General features: G+C 37.5%; 1 protein-coding gene and 1 pseudogene across 6 annotated transcripts in view; one reads left to right on the forward strand and one right to left on the reverse strand.

Annotated features, from left to right (window-relative positions):
• The window catches only part of MBTPS2 (membrane bound transcription factor peptidase, site 2), a 67,001-nt gene that overhangs the window by 14,418 nt on the left and 31,573 nt on the right, over positions 1 to 21,010 (reverse strand). For 4 of the 6 annotated variants that reach the window (XR_003002473.1, XM_024739432.1, XM_024739431.1 and 1 more), the window contains exons 9-12: positions 18,210 to 18,304; positions 17,649 to 17,844; positions 15,542 to 15,617; positions 13,983 to 14,201 (exon numbers count right to left, since the gene is read on the reverse strand). Coding sequence is in view for 5 of the 6 variants with exons in the window: in XM_024739432.1 (XP_024595200.1) it covers positions 13,983 to 14,201; positions 15,542 to 15,617; positions 17,649 to 17,844; positions 18,210 to 18,304 (586 nt within the window). In the remaining variant the exon portion in view is untranslated. Of the gene's footprint in view, positions 1 to 11,266; positions 14,202 to 15,541; positions 15,618 to 17,648; positions 17,845 to 18,209; positions 18,305 to 21,010 lie in introns of those variants that run through there. The other 2 variants (XM_024739434.1, XM_024739435.1) reach the window with 2 other exon arrangements.
• LOC112395989 (uncharacterized) lies at positions 17,241 to 17,397 on the forward strand (annotated as a pseudogene).

The following is a 21,010-nucleotide window of genomic DNA, read 5'->3' on the forward strand; positions in this document are numbered from 1 at the left end:
AAAAAAAAAAAAAAAAAAAAAAAAAAAGGAGTTTCTCATACAAAACACACAATACATACAAGCTGAATGTTAACCTAATGTTTTACAGTTTGTAAGAATCCAGCCTTCCCCTGAGAAAATGTTGAGATGATTTTAAAATGATAATAATCTATTCTTTCCTCTATAGGAATTCTAGTGAACAAAGAAATGTTGTCGAACCCAAGTTCATGTGCCCAATGTACAGTGAGACCAAAGTAAATGAAAAAGTCCGAGTTTGTTTCTTCTTTTTCCTTTGTTTCTGCATTCCCTCACTTCCCTAGTTAGTTTGAATGTACCCTTCGGAACTCAGAGAAGGTCTAGGAGGCTGAAGCCTTTTTCGTACAAAGAAGAAAGAGCGGACACAGAAAGGCTTTGTACCTGGCAGGGCCTTGCAGGGTCCTGCTTGGTTTTAAGCCCCCTCTTCTTTGATACTCCTCAATCTTGAGGGGAACAGGTGTCCGACAAGAAAGGGAATAAAGTTTTGGATAGAAAAGTTAATCATAAACTCGGCAGAGAAACTCAGTTTTAGGTGGACTAGGTTCCAGAACCAGTTTGTGCTGTATTTTAAACATCAGGGTGCTTGGCGTAGACCAGAGTTTCTCAACCCTGGAACTATTGATACTTTGGAGATCATTCTTTGTTTTGGGGGGCTGTTTTGTGCATTGTGGGATATTTAGCAGCATCCCTGGCCTCTACCCACTAGATACCACAGGCACCCTGCTAATTCTCCAGTTGTAACAATCAAAAGTGTCTCCCGACATTGCCAAATATCCCCTGGAGGACACAATCATCCCAGTTGAGAATCACTTGTGTGGTACATATGGTATATTAATTGTATTTGATAAGCTCTGATTATGTCCAGATGAGTAACAGATGGCAAAAGATGAAGAGCTTGGACACTAACATGCTTTAACAGATATTTTTATATTAATTTCATTTATTCAACTCGATTTGATGCATTTTGAGAAAAATATATGTCTTAGCAAAATAAATGGAAAAGGAAAATGGACATCAATTGCTAAGTATAAAGTGTTCCAAATCTGCAAATCAAATGTGTGGGTCCCATATAAATTACAGTAAATCTAAATGTTAATGAAGATAGTTTTCTAGCAAACTCGATAAAAAACAATGGATTTGTTCATTACGTAATTACCTGTGAACGACAATACTTTATCAGTCAATGGCTTTTCCTGTTTTATTAAGAAAAATACAAGGTCAGATAGCTAGGTTTTCTAAGATATTACAGAAACTACTTCTAAGCTGCTTTATTTATTAATTCTACTTTCAATCTGGATGATTTATGTGGCATTTCAAACTGGACAATTTAAAAACCTCATTACAATCAGAATAAATGACAGATTTGAATCCATAAGAAAATCCTTGACTAATTAAGATTGGCAGTCTTATCTTTGCCCTTATTTATTCACTTAGCATAAAACCCTCCAAGTCTATCCCTGTTGTAAATGGCAAAATTTTGTTCTTTTTAATGGCTGAGTAGAATTCCAGTGTGTATTTATATAAATATACATTCTTTACCCATTCCTCTGCTGATGGACACTTAGGTTGCTTCCATATCTTGGCTATTGTGAATAGTCCTGCTAAGAACATTGGGGTGCACGTATAATATCTCTTTGAATTACTGTCTTCATTTTCTTCGGATATATACCCAGGAAAGGAATTGCTGGATCATATGGTGCTTCTATTTTTAGCTTTTTTGAGGAATCTTCATACTACTTTCAGCAGTGGCTGCACCAATTTACATTCCCACCAACAGTGTATAAGGGTTCCCTTTTCTCCACATCCTCACCAACATTTATTTGTGGTCTTTTTGATGATAGCCATTCTGACAGGTGTGAGGTGATATTTCATTGTGGTTTGGATTTGCATTTCTCCAATGATTAGTGATGTTGAGCATTTTCTCATGTGCCTGTCGACCATCTGTATGTCTTCTTTCAAAAAATGTCTATTCAGGTCTTCTGCCCATTTTTTTTTTTTTTTTGTGGTACGCGGGCCTCTCACTGTTGTGGCCTCTCCCGTTGCGGAGCACAGGCTCCGGACGCGCAGGCTCAGCGGCCACGGCTCACGGGCCCAGCCGCTCCGCGGCATGTGAGATCTTCCCGGACCGGGGCACGAACCCGTGTCCCCTGCATCGGCAGGCGGACTCTCAACCACTGCGCCACCAGGGAAGCCCCATTCTGCCCATTTTTTGATTGGGTTGTTTGTTTTCTGATGTTGAGTTTTATGAACTGTCTATATATTTTGGATTAGCCCCATATCTAGCCAAGTCATTTAGCTTCATTAAATGTCCCAACCTGTAAGGCAGAGAAAATGATTGTAAAGGAGGAATCAAAGAGGTAATGTATGAAATTTAGCCACTTAGCTAAACATATGGTGTGATACAAAATAAGTTGTTATCGTGGGGGTGATGAGGGGAGGTTTCATAAGGGCAATGAGATTTGAACTGGTACCAGAAGGGTAGAGAATAACATTTATTGTGTGCCTACTCTGTGCCTATCTCAGTTTACATAACAACATTTTTGAAGGTATTATCCTCAAAAAGAAGGAATTAAAACACAGAGATATAATTTGCCCAAACCTCAAAGTAGCTCCATATTTCAAATTCCTCATTTTTTCCACTCATAGGAAGTTGTGAAATAAAAAGGTGTTGATATTGGAAATAGATGATAATAGAACATAAAAAAGCAGAGATGATCAATAAATGCAGAAGCTGGTTCTTTTCTAAAAAAACATTTTATTTTAAAATAATTTCATACAAAAGTCTCAATAAGAGTACGAAGAACTGCCTCATACCCTTCTTCCAGATTCAATAATTGTTAATATTCTGCCATATTTGCTTTATCATCTCCCTCTCTCTCTCAACCATCTGAGAGGATCATGCCCCTTTACTCTGTCAGAGAGAAAACAGTTTTTCCTCTACCCTCTTAGGTTAATGATTTGGGGCCTACAAATTAAACTGACAAAAGACAGATTAGCAAGAGAAAAAAAACACACCAGATTTAATTACATATATAACACAGGGGTTCACCAAGAAATGTGACTCAAGGAGGCAGCTGGAATTTAGGGCTTATCTAACATCTTAATGGGGGATGGGAAGGGGTGGAGGGGCACTTCTAGAAGAACAAATGACTTCTTAGAAGCAGGGGAGAAAAGGCACTTAGGAAAAACAAATGACTCTTTGGAAAGATAAATGGGCCCTTAGGAGTATACGTAGGAGATAGGGTAGTTTTGTGACAATGTTTGAGAAGATTAGAGGTGCACCTGGGGAGGCACTTTATGATAATTGAGCTCTTCTGGGAGGCTCTGCTTTTAGGCAGATAGAGGGTTTTAGGAACTCAAATGCCTTCCGCTCAAAATCATTTTTATGCCACAATGCCTTATTCTGGACCTCTTCGACTTTTGTACTTCAGCCCTGTGTTTCCTGAGAATTTAGGTAAACACAAAACATTCCTGAAATCACTAAATTCAGTGCTGTTATCCCAGAGCTGAGCACTGTGTGCCTGTTCCTCAAGTGCCTCCGCTGGCAGGTCTTACCTAGAAGTGGGTTTGGCTAGGCTGCTTCTTGCAGCTATGTGAGGACTATCTTACTCAACAAAGATTTCTAGTGCCTACTCCGTGCCAAGCACTATTCTAGACACTTAAGACTCAGATGATGTTTGATGGAGAACTTCAACTGAGGTTCTCCATCAAACCCACAGATAACCACACCTGAATCCGTGTTTCCTCTTTCTCCCCTCTTAGAAAGGCATCCCTCTTGCCGCTTTGCTTGTGCTCTGGATCCCATCTCCTCCCTTGATGGTCTTTCTTTCTCTAGGGTTCTTTCCATTAGCACCAAAAACATGCCTCATGAACTTCCCATTGCTAAAGCAACGACAGTAACACTAAAAACTTTCCCCTACATCCTTCACCAAGTCCCTTCACTCTTTCTCCCCACCCCTTCCAAATGGAACTTCGTGAGGGCATTTTCTGCACTTGCAGTCTCTATCTGCACGCCCCCCCTTCCCCTGTCCCCACAATTCCTCCATTCACTTCAACCTGGCTCAGCTTCCCCTGCTGTACTGGTGCTGCTCTCTTAAGATCACCTATGAACTCCTGCTAATCCCATGGACATTTTGCAGCTTCTCTCAACCACATCTCATGTTATCGACACCTCCTTCTTGACACATGCTCTTCCTTTGGTTTCTCTAATACCAAACTCTCACTTATAATTTTCTTACTAATTTTTCTGAAGCTCCTTCTGTTTCCTCTTCCTTGTACCCTTCTTACCTAAATGCTGGTGTTCCTGAGAGCTCCATTCTAGGACACCTTCTCTTCCCTTTTCCTTTTTCTACATTCTCCCTGGACTATTTATCCACTCCCATGGGTTCAATTACATATTTGGTTTGCATGGTATCTCCAACTAATTTCTTTTGAGTTCCAGACCTGTATACCCAGTGGCCCACTTGAAGTCCTCTCAGGCATTCAGACTCAAGAGTTCCAAATTGAACTGTGCATTTTCTGATGTTCCCTAGCTCTGTTAATGGCACTGCCATCATTTAATTATCCAAGCCAGAAATGTGAAGTCCTCTTGACTCCTTCCTGAACCTAAACTATGTGTAACCATCAAATATAGTGGATTCTACTCTTGAGTTGGTCCTTTTCTCTCTTTTGGTCTTTACGGCCACCATTCCATTCTCTCTTTCTTTTATTTTATATTATTTTTTAATCTTTTGGCCATGCTGTGCAGCATGTGGGATCCTAGTTCTTCAACCAGGGATCGAACCGCGCCCCCTGCAGTAGAAGCACGGAGTCTTAACCACTGGACCGCCAGGGAAGTCCCGTGCCACCATTCTATTCTGTATCATCATCATCTCTTGCTAAGATTACTGAAATAGTCTCCTAACCAGTTTTGTTGCCTACAGACTTGCTTCCCTCCAATCCATGCTTTACCCTCAGCCAAGGTGATCCATACAAAATGTAATTCTGATTATGGCACTCTCCTGCTTGAAACTTTCAATGACTTCCTATTTTTAATGAGGTTAAAGTCCACAGTCTCCTTATCATATTGTAAGACTTGGCCTCTGCTAACCTTCGTTTTCTTTCTCTTTTTGGCTGCATTGGGTCTTCGTTGTTGTGCACGGGCTTTCTCTCTAGTTGTGGTGAGCGGGGGCTACTCTTCGTTGCAGTGCGCAGGCTTCTCATCGCGGTGGCTTCTCTTGTTGCAGCGCGCAGGCTCTAGGGCCTGCGGGCTTCAGTAGTTGTGGCTCGTGGGCTTAGTTGCTCCGTGGCATGTGGGATCTTCCCGGACCAGGGCTCGAACCCGTGTCCCCTGCATTGGCAGGCAGGTTCTTAACCACTGCACCACTAGGGAAGTCCCTCTGCTAACCTTTAATCTCTTGCCACCCCATGCCTACAACACTTAGTAGTAGTCAGCATATACTTACTGTTTTAAAAATAAATGGCATTTTTTTCTTTCAAAATACAAAAGAGAAAAATTGTCTTACTTACTGCAGCATCCTCAGAGCCCAGAACACTGCCCAGAACATAGTAGGTATGCAATAAATATTTCTTAAATGAAGGAAAGAATATATGTATCAGTTCTAGTGACAGCAGAATGAGGATGAGCAAGAAAAAATGGGACATTTTTAATCCAATAAGCATCTATTAGAGTAGCATACTTACAAGTGTCATACTCTAAAATCTGGCAAGTTAAAAAACCAAGTACAATGATCTCAGAAGCATTTTAAATGCGGGGGGAAAAGCACACTTAACCAACTTCTTTTAAACTGATCATTTATTATGAATAGAAAAAGTTAAATTTTTATAAGAAATAAAATACAAATTCATAGTATCCTAACCTCTCATTTTCCTGATTTTAAACCATGACTAAAATTAACGCATATATTTGAACAAGTAATCAAGAAATGCAGTGTTCCATACTTAATCATTATATACCTAAAACAGATGAAGATAAGATACTTACTTTAAAATCAGGACATCTATTTCAAAGAGAGATTTTTTTTTTTAAGCTTTAAAGACTAATATTTAAAATTCCACAGAAAGAAGAATTAATGTTTGAAAATCTCAGCAAAAAAAATTTTAATTAAGAAGTTGATGAAAACAGTACCTTTAGATAATGATATATATTAAGGATAATCTCCAGATTGCTAATCTATATTGTTTAGGAATGAGAAACACTATTTCAAAAAAAACCAAAAACCCGAAAAACTTACCTTAAGGAAAATAAATTAAGCACTCTATTCAATTAAAACACATGAGATATACTCTCAGTTCATTGTATTAATGAATTGGAAAAGTAAAATAATAAATAGTTGCTTCCTATATAAATAAGAATGATTTATCAAATGAGAGATAATTTCACTTATTATATCTATTCTCTCCAAGGTATATAAATGTATGCCTCTTCCTGGCTGGTATGAAAAATCTCTTAAGGCTAAACCATCTCCTTTGAGACGACTGGTTAATCATTTGGGGATAACAAAACACAACATCAAAATACACTGCACGTAGATTAATGATTTGAATGTTTGAAAAACAAAATAATAAAAATATTATAAGAAAATGTGAATACTTATAAAATCTTGAGGAGACTTTCAAAACATATCATCAAAGGTGGAAAGCATAAGGTAAAGACTGACAGACCATGATATATGAAAACATAAAAATAAGCATTATACTTAAGTGATGTTTTAATATATTTGCAAGTAACAAATCAAATGATGGAGCTGAGCTTATGAGGAAAAGCAGTAAGAAGACAATAATCACTCCCTTGCAAAATGGGCTAAGGATAGGGATAAACAAAAAGAATACAATGGCCAATAAATACATTTTAGTATTCAACCTCTTTTCTAATCAAAGAAATGCGAATTAAAATGAGACGCCATTTTACCTTACCCAATTAACAGAAAAAAATGTAAATGCGGGCTTCCCTGGTGGCGCAGTGGTTGAGTCCGCCTGCCGATGCGGGGGACGCGGGTTTGTGCCCTGGTCCGGGAGGATCCCACACGCCGCGGAGCGGCTGGGCCCGTGAGCCATGGCCGCTGAGCCTGCGCGTCCGGAGCCTGTGCTCCGCAACGGGAGAGGCCAGAACAGTGAGAGGCCCGCGTAACACACACACACACACACACACACACACACAAAAAGTAAATGCAACCAGACAATATGTATATATAAAACTTTGTTCAATTTCAACATAGCAATTTTTCCTTTTAGTATTAAGTTTCTAGAATTACCCAAAATCATAGATATGCAAAAAGATGTAGTTATAAGGATATTCCTCACAGCTTTGTTTATAATATTGCAAAATTGGAAGTAATAGGGGGTGATTAACTTATGGCATATTTAACACTGCAATATTATACAGCTATTAAAATAACACCAGAATATTAATAACATTGAAAAGTGCTTATAATATATTGTCAAGTTTAGAAGGTAGCTTACCAATTATCTATAATATAATGCTATTTTTTCAAGAGATTACAATTTACTTTCATTTAACATGTTCTCTATAATGAACCTGCCTTTCTTTTCTAGTAAGAAATATTCTATAAAGGCCCCTAAATTACATTATCTGTCTCTTTCTGTTCCAATTCCATATTCCCAAAGTAAACTCCTGACAACCAACCTCTTTTTCCCAGTTATATCCATAACAGAAAAGGGGATGGCCTGAACTGGATGAATGAAAATTCTGTAAATTGCTAAGTGCTACCTCCCACTGTAGATTGCTGGTGATACAGAAAGCCTAGGAAGAAAATTGGAAGCCATTAAAGGATGGAAACAAAGTGGCTGAAAGGGAAGATAAGAATGCTAGGAATAAAGCATGAAGGTCAAGGGCAGGTAAAAGAAGTTAAGATATGGTCCAATATATTTGCAAACCCTTTGTGAAAATGTGAATCTTGAATGATGACAAGCAGTAAGAAGGTGATAATGGCTGCAGGGAAATATGGGCAAAGGATGTAGATAAAAAAGATCTACAAAACAACAGACATTAAAAAAAAAAAGTTTAGCCTCTTTTCTAACTAAAAAAATACAAATTAAAATGAACTTGTTTAAAAAAAAAAGAGCTTACTTTGCAATGCAATATCCCAGACTGTGTACAGCTTTCTATTGTCTGATTTAGTCCTCAAAGTTCATCCTGCCCCAAATTCTCTCCTACATTGCTTCATCACAGTGCCTCCTTCTGAATTAAGACAGTTTGGGTCAAATGCCCATGTTACTATCAACGAATACACCCATGAACACAGATTATTTTGAATAGTTTCAGTGAGCAAAATCCTTAGCCAACACCTTAAATACGATTTTAGGTCCATTTTTATTGCAGGAAAAAATATTTAAAAGGGTCAAGGCCTGGGGAGACACTCTGGAAAACCAGAGCTAGCCCGAAGGCACTGGAAGCCAAAAAGGCACACCAAATGGAGGCAAGATCTAATGCCAGTGTGGACTGAGATATGAGGGAAAATTTATGTTATAATTCTGCATTCTGAAAGTAAATAGAGTACGTAATGGTAACTTGAGCGTGTCAGGTGCCATATTAAGAACTTTAGGTAAACTGTTTTATTTAACAATATTATAAAGGAAAATACTATTATGCCTATTTTAAAGATAGTTCATTCTATACAGAAAAATAAACCTGGATTTCCTACCTCACACAATATATTCTAGAAATTAAAGATCACATCATGAAAGTACAACTCTAAAGCAAACAGAAGAAAGTATAGGATATTATTGTGACTTTGGGACAGGACAGAACTTTTTAAGTAAGACTCACAAAATACAAACAATGAATCAAGAAATTAATAGATTTGACTACATCAAACTAAAAATCCTTGTTCAACAAAGGACCTCATAAATAAAAATTTATAGATGGATGATAGACTGGGAAAAATTATTTGCAACATCTAAAATGGACAAGAGTTGATATCTAGAACTTGGGTTATTCTGTAAATAGATAGTAAATATTTTAGGTTTTATGGGCCATATGGTCTCTGTTGCAACTGTTCAACTCTGCTGTTGTAGCATGAAAGCAGCCATAAATGAATGAATATGGTTGTGTTTCAATAAAAACTTATTTACCATAATAGCTGGTGAGCAGGATTTGGCCTTCAAGCTATAGTTTGTTGATCCCTAATCTAGAATATACAAGAAATTCCTATTGATCAGTAAGAAAAATTTAGGATGCTTGATGGAAAACTGGACAAAGGATATCAATAAGCAATTGGCAGAATGAAAAATCCAAATGGCTAAACAAATATATAGATGTGCAATATTATTAATAATATGAGAAATGCAAGTTCAAAGGAAATGCCATTTTGCACCTAAGGGATTTGTCAGGACATGGAAGTCAGGTAATTCAGGTGGAGGTAAGGGTGCGGGTAAACATGAAACCCACACGCCTTGCCAATGAATAAATTTCAGTTACAGAGAGCCATTAAGTGCTAAGTGAAATTATTGCATTTCCATACTCCAAATAAAGGAGGGCTCTTTGATAAAGGGCAGCAGGCAAACTTTTAACAACACACATACATACATTATCTTTATTTTGTAATTAGAGATAATACACATTATCTTTATTTCACTATGGATCCAAAAACACCAACATAGGCTGTCACTAGTCTACAGACCAGCTGTTATATACTTTCTACCAATGTGTTTTATTTTATTTTATTTATTTATTTTTTGGCCACACCGGGTGGCTTGCGGGATCTTAGTTCCTGGACCAGGGATTGAATCTGGCTCATGGTAGTGAAAGTGCTGAATCCTAACCACTGGACTGCCTGGGATTCCCTCTACCAATGTGTTTTAGACATGAAGAAAATCTTAATATTCATAGGGTTTAATTCTTTTACAGTTTAGAGTTTCATATCTTTACGAGGAGGACTGGCTTTATGATGCCTGATTAATGGAATGTAAAATTCACATGAATTTAAGATAAGGTGAGATTCAACTTTATAGGATGGAGAGCCAATTACAGGGTTCTACTCTTAGACACTTCTGGGTTTTCCCTTCTCTACAGTGTCAGGAGCACTTCAGTACAAAAGTCTGAGAAGCATTCAGATAATAAGGGACATTTATTGAATATCCCTCAATCTTTAGCTAAATAAAACTAAGATATAAGGGTGTTTTTTTTTCTTTCTTTAATGGGAAATCAAATTACACAATATAACCTGCTTGGTAATTAGAACTGCAACTTCCTTTAGCCATTTTTTTCTATCTCCACCCTGAATATAACCTATTGTAGCATTAGGTTCTGAAATAGAGGCTTTCCCCTCATTGAATTCATTTGCCATGGTCTGATAAAATATACAATGGATTATTCAAATTAGTATGGCCTAAACAGCAAGAGTAGCTTGCATATGCACTGATTTAAAAAGGCTTACTGTTTCAATAAAGTATATCCACATGCTTTCCCTTAAAAATAAATTTGTTACTTAACTCTATCATTGATCACGTGTTCATGTACTTAAAAGGATAGATTATACTGAAGCATATGTATACTATTGTTTGATGAGTCATTAAAAGAAAACTGGTTTACATTGAATCGTACATTTTAAACAGGTGAATTTTATGGTATTTAATTATATTTCAGTAAAGCTGATAGATAATCAATCATCTAGTCTTGTGGCTCTGAACTGTAGTATAATGGGATCAGAGGCAAAGAGGAGGTGTGAGATGGGGCTACTAGCCAGTCAGGAACTGCGGTAAATTCCCAGCCTATTTTATCTGGCCCTTAGTAACCAAGAAGAGAGAGGAAGAGGGGGAGGGGGAGAGAAGGAAAGAGAATGTGAATGTGTGTGTGTGTGTGTGTGTCTGTGTGTGTGTGTGTGTGTGTGTGTGTGTGTGTGTGTGTGTGTGTGTAGGAGGGAGGTTGGCTCTGTGGACAACGGAGGAAGTGCTAGGGCAAAAGGTGAAACACTTTCTTTCACGAATTCCTAAAAACATAGACTTAGAGAAGACTTCTATCAGTCACTAACGAAACATGATGGTCTTCTTTCTTTATCCGTGAACAGGCCATTTCCAAAACAGTAGTGAGAGTACTGGGATTTCATTTGAAAAAGACTTCTTTCTGTGGCCTACCAACAACTTTCATATACGGATTGCTTGAGTGAAAACTGAGGCTGCTTTTAGAATCAAGAATTTTAAAACATCTAAGATGGTACTGTATGTAAAGGGAAAATTTTTGACAGAAAAGAATACAAATTTAAAAAAAGACAACATATAGATGATAAAACATAGAGTGCTGGTACACATTTATTCTTTTATTGCTAAACATTAAACGTCAGCAACTACGATATCTTCAAGTTAAAGCCTAAGAATGAATTACAGCTCAGTTGAAAGATTTATAGAAAAAAATACCTGTGTACCATTAGTATGTGGACATTCAATAAATACCACAGGACAAACTGATGACTAAGAGCCACATATCCATGAAGTGCATGGTTACGATTTACTGTTAGAACAGATAGTGACCTGTAAGAGCGATTATCAGAAGGTCAAGTTTAACTGCATGTCTTTTCAAACTGAAATGCTAAAAAGAATATATACATCCTTTACGGATTTTAAGTGATTAAAAGCAACCCTGAAAAATGTAAACAGTGCAGAATAGAAACACTGAAAATAAAGTTTTACTGCTGAACAACTGCCAACACAACACTTTCTTCAAATCCTCAAAATAATTCATTTTTCTAATTGCTCTACAGAAACCAAAATGGACTATTTTCATAAAGATGATAATATATCAGGGACACAAAGACCTTCCAAGTTATTATTTTATGTTATATATTTACAGCATATTCAATAATACTTTTTACAGCTTACTTAAATAGAAACATGCTTTTCTAATCCATAAATAACACTAATCATCATCCATTCAACCACATTTATTAAGTATTTTTGATGTCTCATGCACTGTGCCAGGGATGCAAAGATGAGTATGACATGGTCCTCGCTCTAGAAGTGCCCGCAATCAAGCTGAAGAAACAACACATAACATTTCCTTTCTTACACAATGAGGCCATTTCTGTAAAAATGGGACTGATGTGCTCAATATCCTACTAGAGTGTTTGCCAAATCCTGACCCAATGTAGCAGAAGACCAAGGTGTTTAAAAGCCACAAGAAAATGACATGCTTGGGGGTTTTTTCCACCCAGAAAAAGAAGTTTACAGGTAGGATTTCATCTATTAAATTTTTTTCTCAGTTTTAAAAAACTGACCTGCACCTACATAGCATTTCCATTAATAAACTGCTTAGTTCATGTAACAGAATTAATTATGTAAGTATTTCATGGTATTCCCCAAACTTTACTACCTGAACAGGTCTGCGTATCACTCTGTTAATATACTTTAATCCTGAAAGACTGTCTACCTAAAAACAGAACAAATGCCTTTTTCCTAGGATAAACCAATAATTTGTACAGTTTTAAGTAGTGGTAGTAACTGATGACCTTGAGTCATTAAAAATATTAAAATTATATTCAATATATAATTTCTGTTTAAGAAGGCAGGCAGATTTATAATACAATCTAAAGTCTCCTTAAAAATGGTTAAAAAGTTTTAGTGCCTATAAAGCAACTCAGTGATCTGAAAGAGGTGAACCCCACGAATACCTCAATTAGTGAAAAAGTTGGATACATGACTACTCATGTTCTTGAGTATATGAGAGAAGCAAATATTTTTCATCAAAGAAAGAGCTTGCTCATATACTTCTAATACCAACAGCTTCACACTGGCCTATTGACTTCCCAGATCTTCCAGGGCTGCATCTCCAGTCCAAAAGATCTCAAACTAGGCAGGGCTCTTTTGGGCTCAAGAGGCAGTTCCCGGGCACTGGCAAATCCACATTTGTACTCACATGCAGCCATACTCACTCTACTACCAAGTCTTTCGTGGACCCACAGAGGTAGCTTAGGGGAAAGATGGAAAGCAAGGACTACATATTTAATTACCCAACACAGAGAAACATCGGAGCCACTGGTGAGGACAGAGTATGTTTCAGGGCTTAAGGTAATTGCTTCTTGAAGACAGGGACCTAGGAGCTAGGCCCCAGGTAGCTCCAGCAGCACAAGAGAAAATATCTACCCTGGAAGGATTCCAAGCTTTGAAGCTCTGTAGAGAACAGTAACCCAGACTGCAGAAGGTCCTGTGATCTCTCTTGTGACCTGCCGCAAGACCCACCTGGCTCATTTCTGAGGTTCACCCCTAACTGTCTCAGCTAACATACTGCAGGTGGCAGATACTTCTGCAGCTCACTCTGAATGTCAAGGGTAGTGTTGCTTTATGAGAGTATAGGGACATATTATCAAAGAGGCAACTCTTGTGGGGCAAAACATGTCTCACCCTATTATAGACCCTACTTCCTCTTTGTTCATTTATTTGGCGTCATTTGACAAAGATTTTCCCTTTCATGTCAGCAGATTCTTTTACAGAATTTTATTAATTTAATTGTAATCAGACCTCAGTTGTCAGAGTACAAAATAATACACAATTTAATTTAAAAATACTTTTCAAACAAGACAAGGGACAAGAGATATAGACCAAGAAAATGCTCACCTTTCCACTTGGCCAAAGTCTGGTCTCCTTCAAATCTGGATTAATGATGCTTTTTCAAGAAGTTTTTCCCAATTAATCCTACCCAATTCTGTTTTCCTTTACATTATTTCAACATGATACGTAGCCACACAAAAATGGTTTAACATGAATTTGCACTTGTTTAGGAATTGTTCCACAAGCATCTGAAGGTTGTAGGTTCAGTCTTTAAAACTAGAATGTAATCAGGGACTATGCCTTTCATTTCTTCTGTTTATCCCATAGTTTGGATACTCTGGATAAAGAACTTAAAGTTGTTGGCTAAAATGTAATTTTAAGGAAACACTTTATATTTCACACCAAGTAAGGTTTTCAATATTGTATATTGTAACTCAGAGATTCTATCAAATGAGTGCAAATATTACCGTGCTGTAACCATCCAGAGTCCCAGGGTCACATTGGCAGCCAAAAGTATACTGCCACCAAGCAAGATGAAAAATCCTATCAGATCTTTGACATCATTGTCTCCAATCACTGAGGTAAGAGTAGCATCTAGGAAAGAGTTTAAAATCCATTGTCCGTCCAAAGCAAAGCAGGGCACTGCATTAACAATAGCCAGAGCTCCCGAGAGGGAAATCAGGTACCTGGTTAAAATCGGTTAAGGAGCTTACGGCGAGGTCTGAGGGCAAAGCACATTGGTGGGAGTCAGAAGCAGGCATTTTACCAGGACTGGATTTGAGATTACAGGTGACTTCCTTCCTTTCTTTAAATCTCTGCTTACCAGTATACACCATTGCTTCTTAGATCTCTACTATTTAAAACAAATGACATATTATTTCGAAGTTCAAAAACCTTGACTAGAAAAATAAAGGCCAACCACTTGTAAACCAAGACAATCTGTAATAAACTCCTTCAGAAGACTAACTCTTCCTAATCCTTTAATTATACATCAAGACAAAGGAATAAGAAATAAGGGAAAATTACTTTTTGATCCTTACGAAGTATACGTTATATTAGATATATAAAGATTTTGGCCCCTTGAACTCTATTTTACTATCATCTGTAAGGTCATAGTGTAAATATCTCTGAGAAAAAGCTGCAGTCTACAAGGTACAATTTTGACTGTACACATTTTTTAGTAATTCATTTGTTAACTAATTTGTTACTAATTTGCTCATCTGTTTTGTTTCATTTTTTTTGCAAATCATTAAGGAAAGAAATTAAAGATTTAAAACTGACAAAAATAAAGAACCTTTCCAAACTGTTCACTTTATTCAAATTCTATATAATAACCAATTAAAATTTTTCTTTACATGCAAATATAATATGCTAAAGAACACATGAGATTTTGTCCTCTGAATGCTATTTTAGTATTGGAAACCAGTTTGATCTCCCTTACGCATTCCTCCACTTGATCGGAGCCAACAGGCTCAGAAGGGGTGGAATTCATCACCGCATTAGTAGCTGAAGCGTTCATCCTTTATAAACGTACTAAAAGGTTTTATACCCCTAAATTCAACTCTCAATTTGTATTCTAGGTTCCTTCACTTCGACATCTTAACCTTTCTCTCCTCCCAATCAATCTGTCTTCTCTGACTTCTTCCTCCCTAGGTACAATCTGATCTTTTTCAACTTTAAAGTCTCTTTTTTTGGTATTAGCAGTTAATTGATACTTGTAAGGTCTGTTCATGCTCTCTAATCACGGTAAAACTAATGAAGTTCCAAGTAGCACTTTTTTTTTTTTTTGCGGTACGCGGGCCTCTCACTGTTGTGGCCTCTCCCGTTGCAGAGCAACAGGCTCCGGACGCGCAGGCTCAGCGGCCATGGCTCACGGGCCCAGCCGCTCCGCGGCATGTGGGATCTTCCCGGACCGGGGCACGAACCCACGTCCCCTGCATCGGCAGGCGGACTCTCAACCACTGCGCCACCAGGGAAGCCCCCAAGTAGCACATTTTAAAAACATCTTTCACGCCAGAAAGGATACTTGACAAATGTCTCCACAACCACAGGCAGATCTATGCTTAGAAAGTTGAAACGTGGAATAAAACTGGTGATGCTCACTAAAAAAGAAAAATAAGAAATAATATTATTTATACAGATAAGCAACAGCATTATGAATTTTACCATATGACTAAAAATTGGGCTAGCCTATTAAATTGATTGAGAAAGCCCTTCCCAAACATATGCAGGCAGGCTCTATGGCCCACATATAAAAGCAATTGGCAATTCTAGAACATCTAATAAAAATAGTGGAATACAGAAATTCATGTCTCAGCGTACTTATATTTTGAGGTGAGAATATGATAAAACTGATTATATACCAACTATGACTACCAAATACAGAGATTGACTTTAAAAATACACTAGAATTTATATCAAAAGAGTCCTTATTCTTTCAAAGAGGTATAACCTTAAAATCACATTCACTCCAACTATCAATATTATGCCACTTAATCTCCTTCTGGTCTCGGTGTTTTTTTCATTGCTAAAACAGGGATTAAGACTAGGGGATTTTTAAAGTCTCCTCCACTTTGTGGATTCCATGATCCTGTTTTTGTTCAAAACATTTAAAAACTCTCTTATAATTAAATAGAACCCATAGCACACATTTCTGAATTACCCTGAAAAGGGACATTTCTACATTTGTTGAGGAGGTATTATACACTCTAGAGTCACTTAGAGTCAAACTAATAAATAAGAAGAATGACCCGACTTTTATCTTAGGATATGACTATGGAGAAATGAGAGAGCTTTTTAAAGAGTAACTTAAAACCCACATGTCCATCAATTGATGAATAAATACAGAAAATGTAATATATCCATACAATGGAATATTACTGGGTTGGCCATAGAAAGGAACTATGTACTGACACATACTACAACATGGATGAACCTTGAAAACATTATGCTAAGTGAAAGAAGCCAGTCACAAAATATTCCATTTTTATGAAATTTGCAGAAACAGAAAGTAGATTAGTGGTTGCCAAGGGCTGGGGGTGGGTGGGTGTAGAGAAGTAGAATGACTGCCTAATGGGTATGGGCTTTCTTTTTGGGGTGATGAAAATATTCTGGAACAAGACTGTGGTGATGGTTCCACAACTCTGAATATATTAAAAACTACTGAACTGTACACTTTATTTTTTATTTTTTTAACATCTTTATTGGAGTATAATTACTTTACAATGGTGTGTTAGTTTCTGCTGTATCACAAAGTGAATCAGCTATACATACACATGTATCCCCATGTCTCCTCCCTCTTGCGTCTCCCTCCCTCCCCCCCTCCCTATCCCACCCCTCTAGGTGGTCACAAAGCACAGAGCTGATCTCCCTGTTCTATGCGGCTGCTTCCCACTAGCTATCTATTTTACATTCGGTAGTGTATATATGTCCATGCCACTCTCTCACTTCGTCCCAGCTAACTGTACGATTTAAAAGGGTGAATTGTATGATATGTGAATTATATTTCAATAAAATTGGTAAAAAAAAAAGGAACATAAAAAAAATCTTGTACAACAAAATAAGTTAGACTGTATGATCTTCAGCCATATGGAGAAGCTATACATTTAATCCAATCATGTTGCCACTGTTAAAACAATTATGTTGGCCCGCTTTTGAAATTATATTCATATAAAATTCATGTGTCATGCACAAATTACTTTATCATCATTATCGCTATGATTCCGATCGCTTCTCGGCCTTTTGGCTAAGATCAAGTGTAGTATCACTATGATTCCAGGCATTCTTTGACATATGCTTCTCTTGCTACTGTTTTGGGAGCCTGGATAAATTTAATAAACGCTCAGAGAATATCTTAGAGATCATCTATGTGATATAAACGGTAGTGAAGGAAAAATGCGTCATGTGTCACTCTCCATAGGCAGACATGGTGTTCAGCTCCATCTTGCTTTATAAATTCAGATTATTTTCCTACTGCTTAAATTTCATTTCGTGCTTAAGAACAAGGTAACAAGACTTTGAAAAGTGATCAAATATAATAAATAAAATTAATGCAAGATGTGTACTGAGTTGCTACCACTGAGAATATATGCCATTGTAGCGATATTCTGAGGGTCTACCACAATAATACCCACCTGTGTAGTGAAGGTGCAGTGGATGTCCTACATACAACATATCGATTTGAGGTGGGTGTTTCACTTTTATTAAGCGAGTATGAGTTTCCAAAGAAGGTATTATACAGAAACTTGAACTTGAGCTTTTTTTACAATCTTTATTGGTTCTACAAACTTGGGTGGCTTCCACTGCTTTCCGGGCAGGTAGACATGTATACTAGGGATAGAACATTAATTAGTCAATATTAAAAATGACTTGTTAACAAGAAAAACACCAAGTTACATTACTTCAATATCTTTCATGTCACCTAGCATATTAGGAATGAAGTTCATATAAAGGAAATGCCATTTATGTGTATCTACTATAAATTAGATTCAATTATTCCAGTTTGGCCAAATAAGATATTACCATTATAAAATTTTTAAAGATTCTCAGATGAAATATGACATGTGAAATGTAGAGATTTTAATAAAATTATACAAAGCAAAAGGGCAATGGTTTTGTAGATTCCATTTTAGTTCTATATGCTTACTTTGTAATAATTATATCAGGCAAGCAAGACTGCTTCAGGGACAACTTACCAAACGCTTATTAAAATTATTTCTATAGGAAAAGCACACATCTGTAAGGCTGTGATTGTTACAGCATTCAGTCGAACCGTCTAGCCGTTTGTATGCTGAAGAGAAATGGTTTATTAAAATCTGTTATTAAAAAAAAAGAATCCATTACATAGAAGTACATTTGTAATAAGAATTTTGCTTTCAAGACAAAAAGAATCAAGTAAAATGCATATGAATTCAGAAACAACTGTATAATCGACAGTTCAGCTTGTCAGCTACTCACTGCAGAGTTTGATTTTACATTATAAAAAGAGATACATCCACATCCAATTTGAAATCAAGAAGCATCAATTACCCTAGGTTAGTTGTCTTCATATAAACTTACCCACTCGTAAAGCTGGAGTTCCAGGGGTCTCAGTAGGTTTTGCAATAACTCCAGGTGGTCAAGCACAAATATTTAATGAGCCACTATTAGATGTCCTAATGCTGCTGATCCACTGATCCAATTTCACTACTGAACTCCTGTGCTGTGCTGTTAGCACAGTGAGCTAGAGCAGGGGGTCCCCAACCCCGGGGTCGCGGACCGGTAGCGGTCCACGGCCTGTTAGGAACCGGGTCGCATAGCAGGAGGTGAGTGGCAGGCGAGCGAGCGAGCGAGCGAGCGAAGCTTCATCTGCCGCTCCCCATCGCTCGCATTACCGCCTGAACCATTACTCACATTACCACCTGAACCACCATCCCTGCCCCCTGCCCTGGGGAAAAATGTCTTCCACAAAACCGGTCCCTGGTGCCAAAAAGGTTGGGGACCACTGAGCTAGAGGATGCCTAAGAGACTCTCATCCCTAAGGACATCCCTATTATATCAAATATCTCTCCCACCTCCAGGCTTATCTTGAGGCTTTCCCCACAGAACCAGGGCAGCCCAATTGGACCCCACAGATATGCACATATTTGCCTGCATACTAGTAATCCAGTTACCATTTCTGGAAGATAACAGAAACAGGGCAAGTATTCCCATTATTCATTTATTTTTTCAAGTTCTTTGGTAGACTGCTTCTCTTGTGTCTAGGGTAGAATAAGGAAGCTAAATCACTGTTACAGCTGGGACAAAATTTTTTTTCCATATATTTATTTCGGAAGGTTTCCTGCATTCAGCACATCAAACTTGTAAAGCAAAATTGATGCGTGGGGACTTCCCTGGCAGTCCAGTGGTTAAGACTCCCAGCTTCCACTGCAGGGGGCGCAGGTTCGATCCTTGGTCGGGGAACTAAGATCCCACATGCCACGGGGTGTGGCAAAAAAAAAAAAAAAAAAAAAAAAGAGAAAAAAAAATTGATGTGTGGCAAGGACCAATTAAACTTAGAATCTTATATACCTACTACCATACTCATATGTGCTGAAGAAGAGAAAGTAAAGTTATCCCCGATTTCCAATACTACGAAAAGCATTATTAACAAGAGTGTCTTTAGGAGTGCTGGCGTGAAAATGGTTGTTGATATGCAATCTGACTTTATAAGGATTTTATATTTCAGGCAAAGGTTTTTGTTTGTTTTTAAATCTTTTCTTTTTTTCTTCTAGATCATTTGGTTAGACTGGATGTCCTTAAACACGCACTGTTGCCAACGCGAAGAACAAAACAGAGGTGAAGTAAACTAACAGATGCATCAATTTCTCCTCTGCAATGGCTGGCTGTGTGGGTAGTTTTGCCTTGTTTTCTTACCATAACTGAATGTATATTTAAATTCTGGGTGATGAGTAATATTTAAAATATGAAAGCAAACTGTGAACATCTAATGGCACAAACTTGTGCCTATAATCACTCATCAGCCCTAATGGTAAACTATAAGGTAAAAAGGTGTTTAGGATTAAAAAAAAAAAAAAAAAGATCCAGGCAAAAGCCCTCAGTATTTTTTCTCATCAGTTGCCAAGTCGCACCAATTTTTACCTTCTCATTATTTTTCTCTTTATTCCCACTAAAGGGTAGACTCCAATTCTTTCTCACTTGACCCATTTGAAGAGAGTACTAACGCATCTAGTTTACCACCTAGCTCTCATATGCAAACTTGTCCTACATACTGAATGCTTCAGATTAACCTTCCAGTGTAGAACTCTGAGAATGTAGCTCTTCTAATCCAAATATCCAAAGACTCTGTGCTGCTCCCAAACAGTCTAAATGCCATAGCCTAAAACATAAAGACTTCTACTTTTTCTTTTTAGTCACCTTAGCTCATACTCTTCTCTTGCTGAACCAAATTATTAGCAGTTCCCTGACCAACTTCTAGTCTGTGGCACCGAGGTTCATTTATATCGGTCTCCTGAAATTAAACTCACTGTTGAGGCCCAGCTCAAGAGCTGCTGCTATGAAGCCTGTCCTCATCTTTTCAGTCAAGACTGACTGCCATCAACTCTCACAACTCCCAATACTTTTTGTCATTAATTATATTTAACCTTGTACCGTAATGTGGGCATGGTCTAATTCTTTGATTAGACTGTGAGGTTTTTGAGGGAAAAGTTTCTCAGTATCTTATATAAGGTGAATAACTCAATATGCACTGAATACATAAATGGTGTTCTATGCCACTTGCCTTTGTATCAGTAATGATTTTTAAAAATTTACATCTGATGCTTGATTCTTATTTTTTCTTGGAGGAATGTATGCAATACAGAATCGAAAAGTCAAGAATTTGATATCACTGTTGATATAGCATGTCTGATAATACAACAGCTTAAAGGGGCCAAGCAGGTATCAAATAAATGAAGTGGATAGTGTGTGGAAAAAATAGGAAGTGGTGGGGGTTGTGATGAATTAGAGAATACATACC

This window comes from Neophocaena asiaeorientalis, unplaced genomic scaffold (assembly GCF_003031525.2).
Source record: "Neophocaena asiaeorientalis asiaeorientalis breed wild unplaced genomic scaffold, Neophocaena_asiaeorientalis_V1.1 scaffold194, whole genome shotgun sequence".
Classification (NCBI taxonomy): Eukaryota; Metazoa; Chordata; class Mammalia; order Artiodactyla; family Phocoenidae; genus Neophocaena; species Neophocaena asiaeorientalis.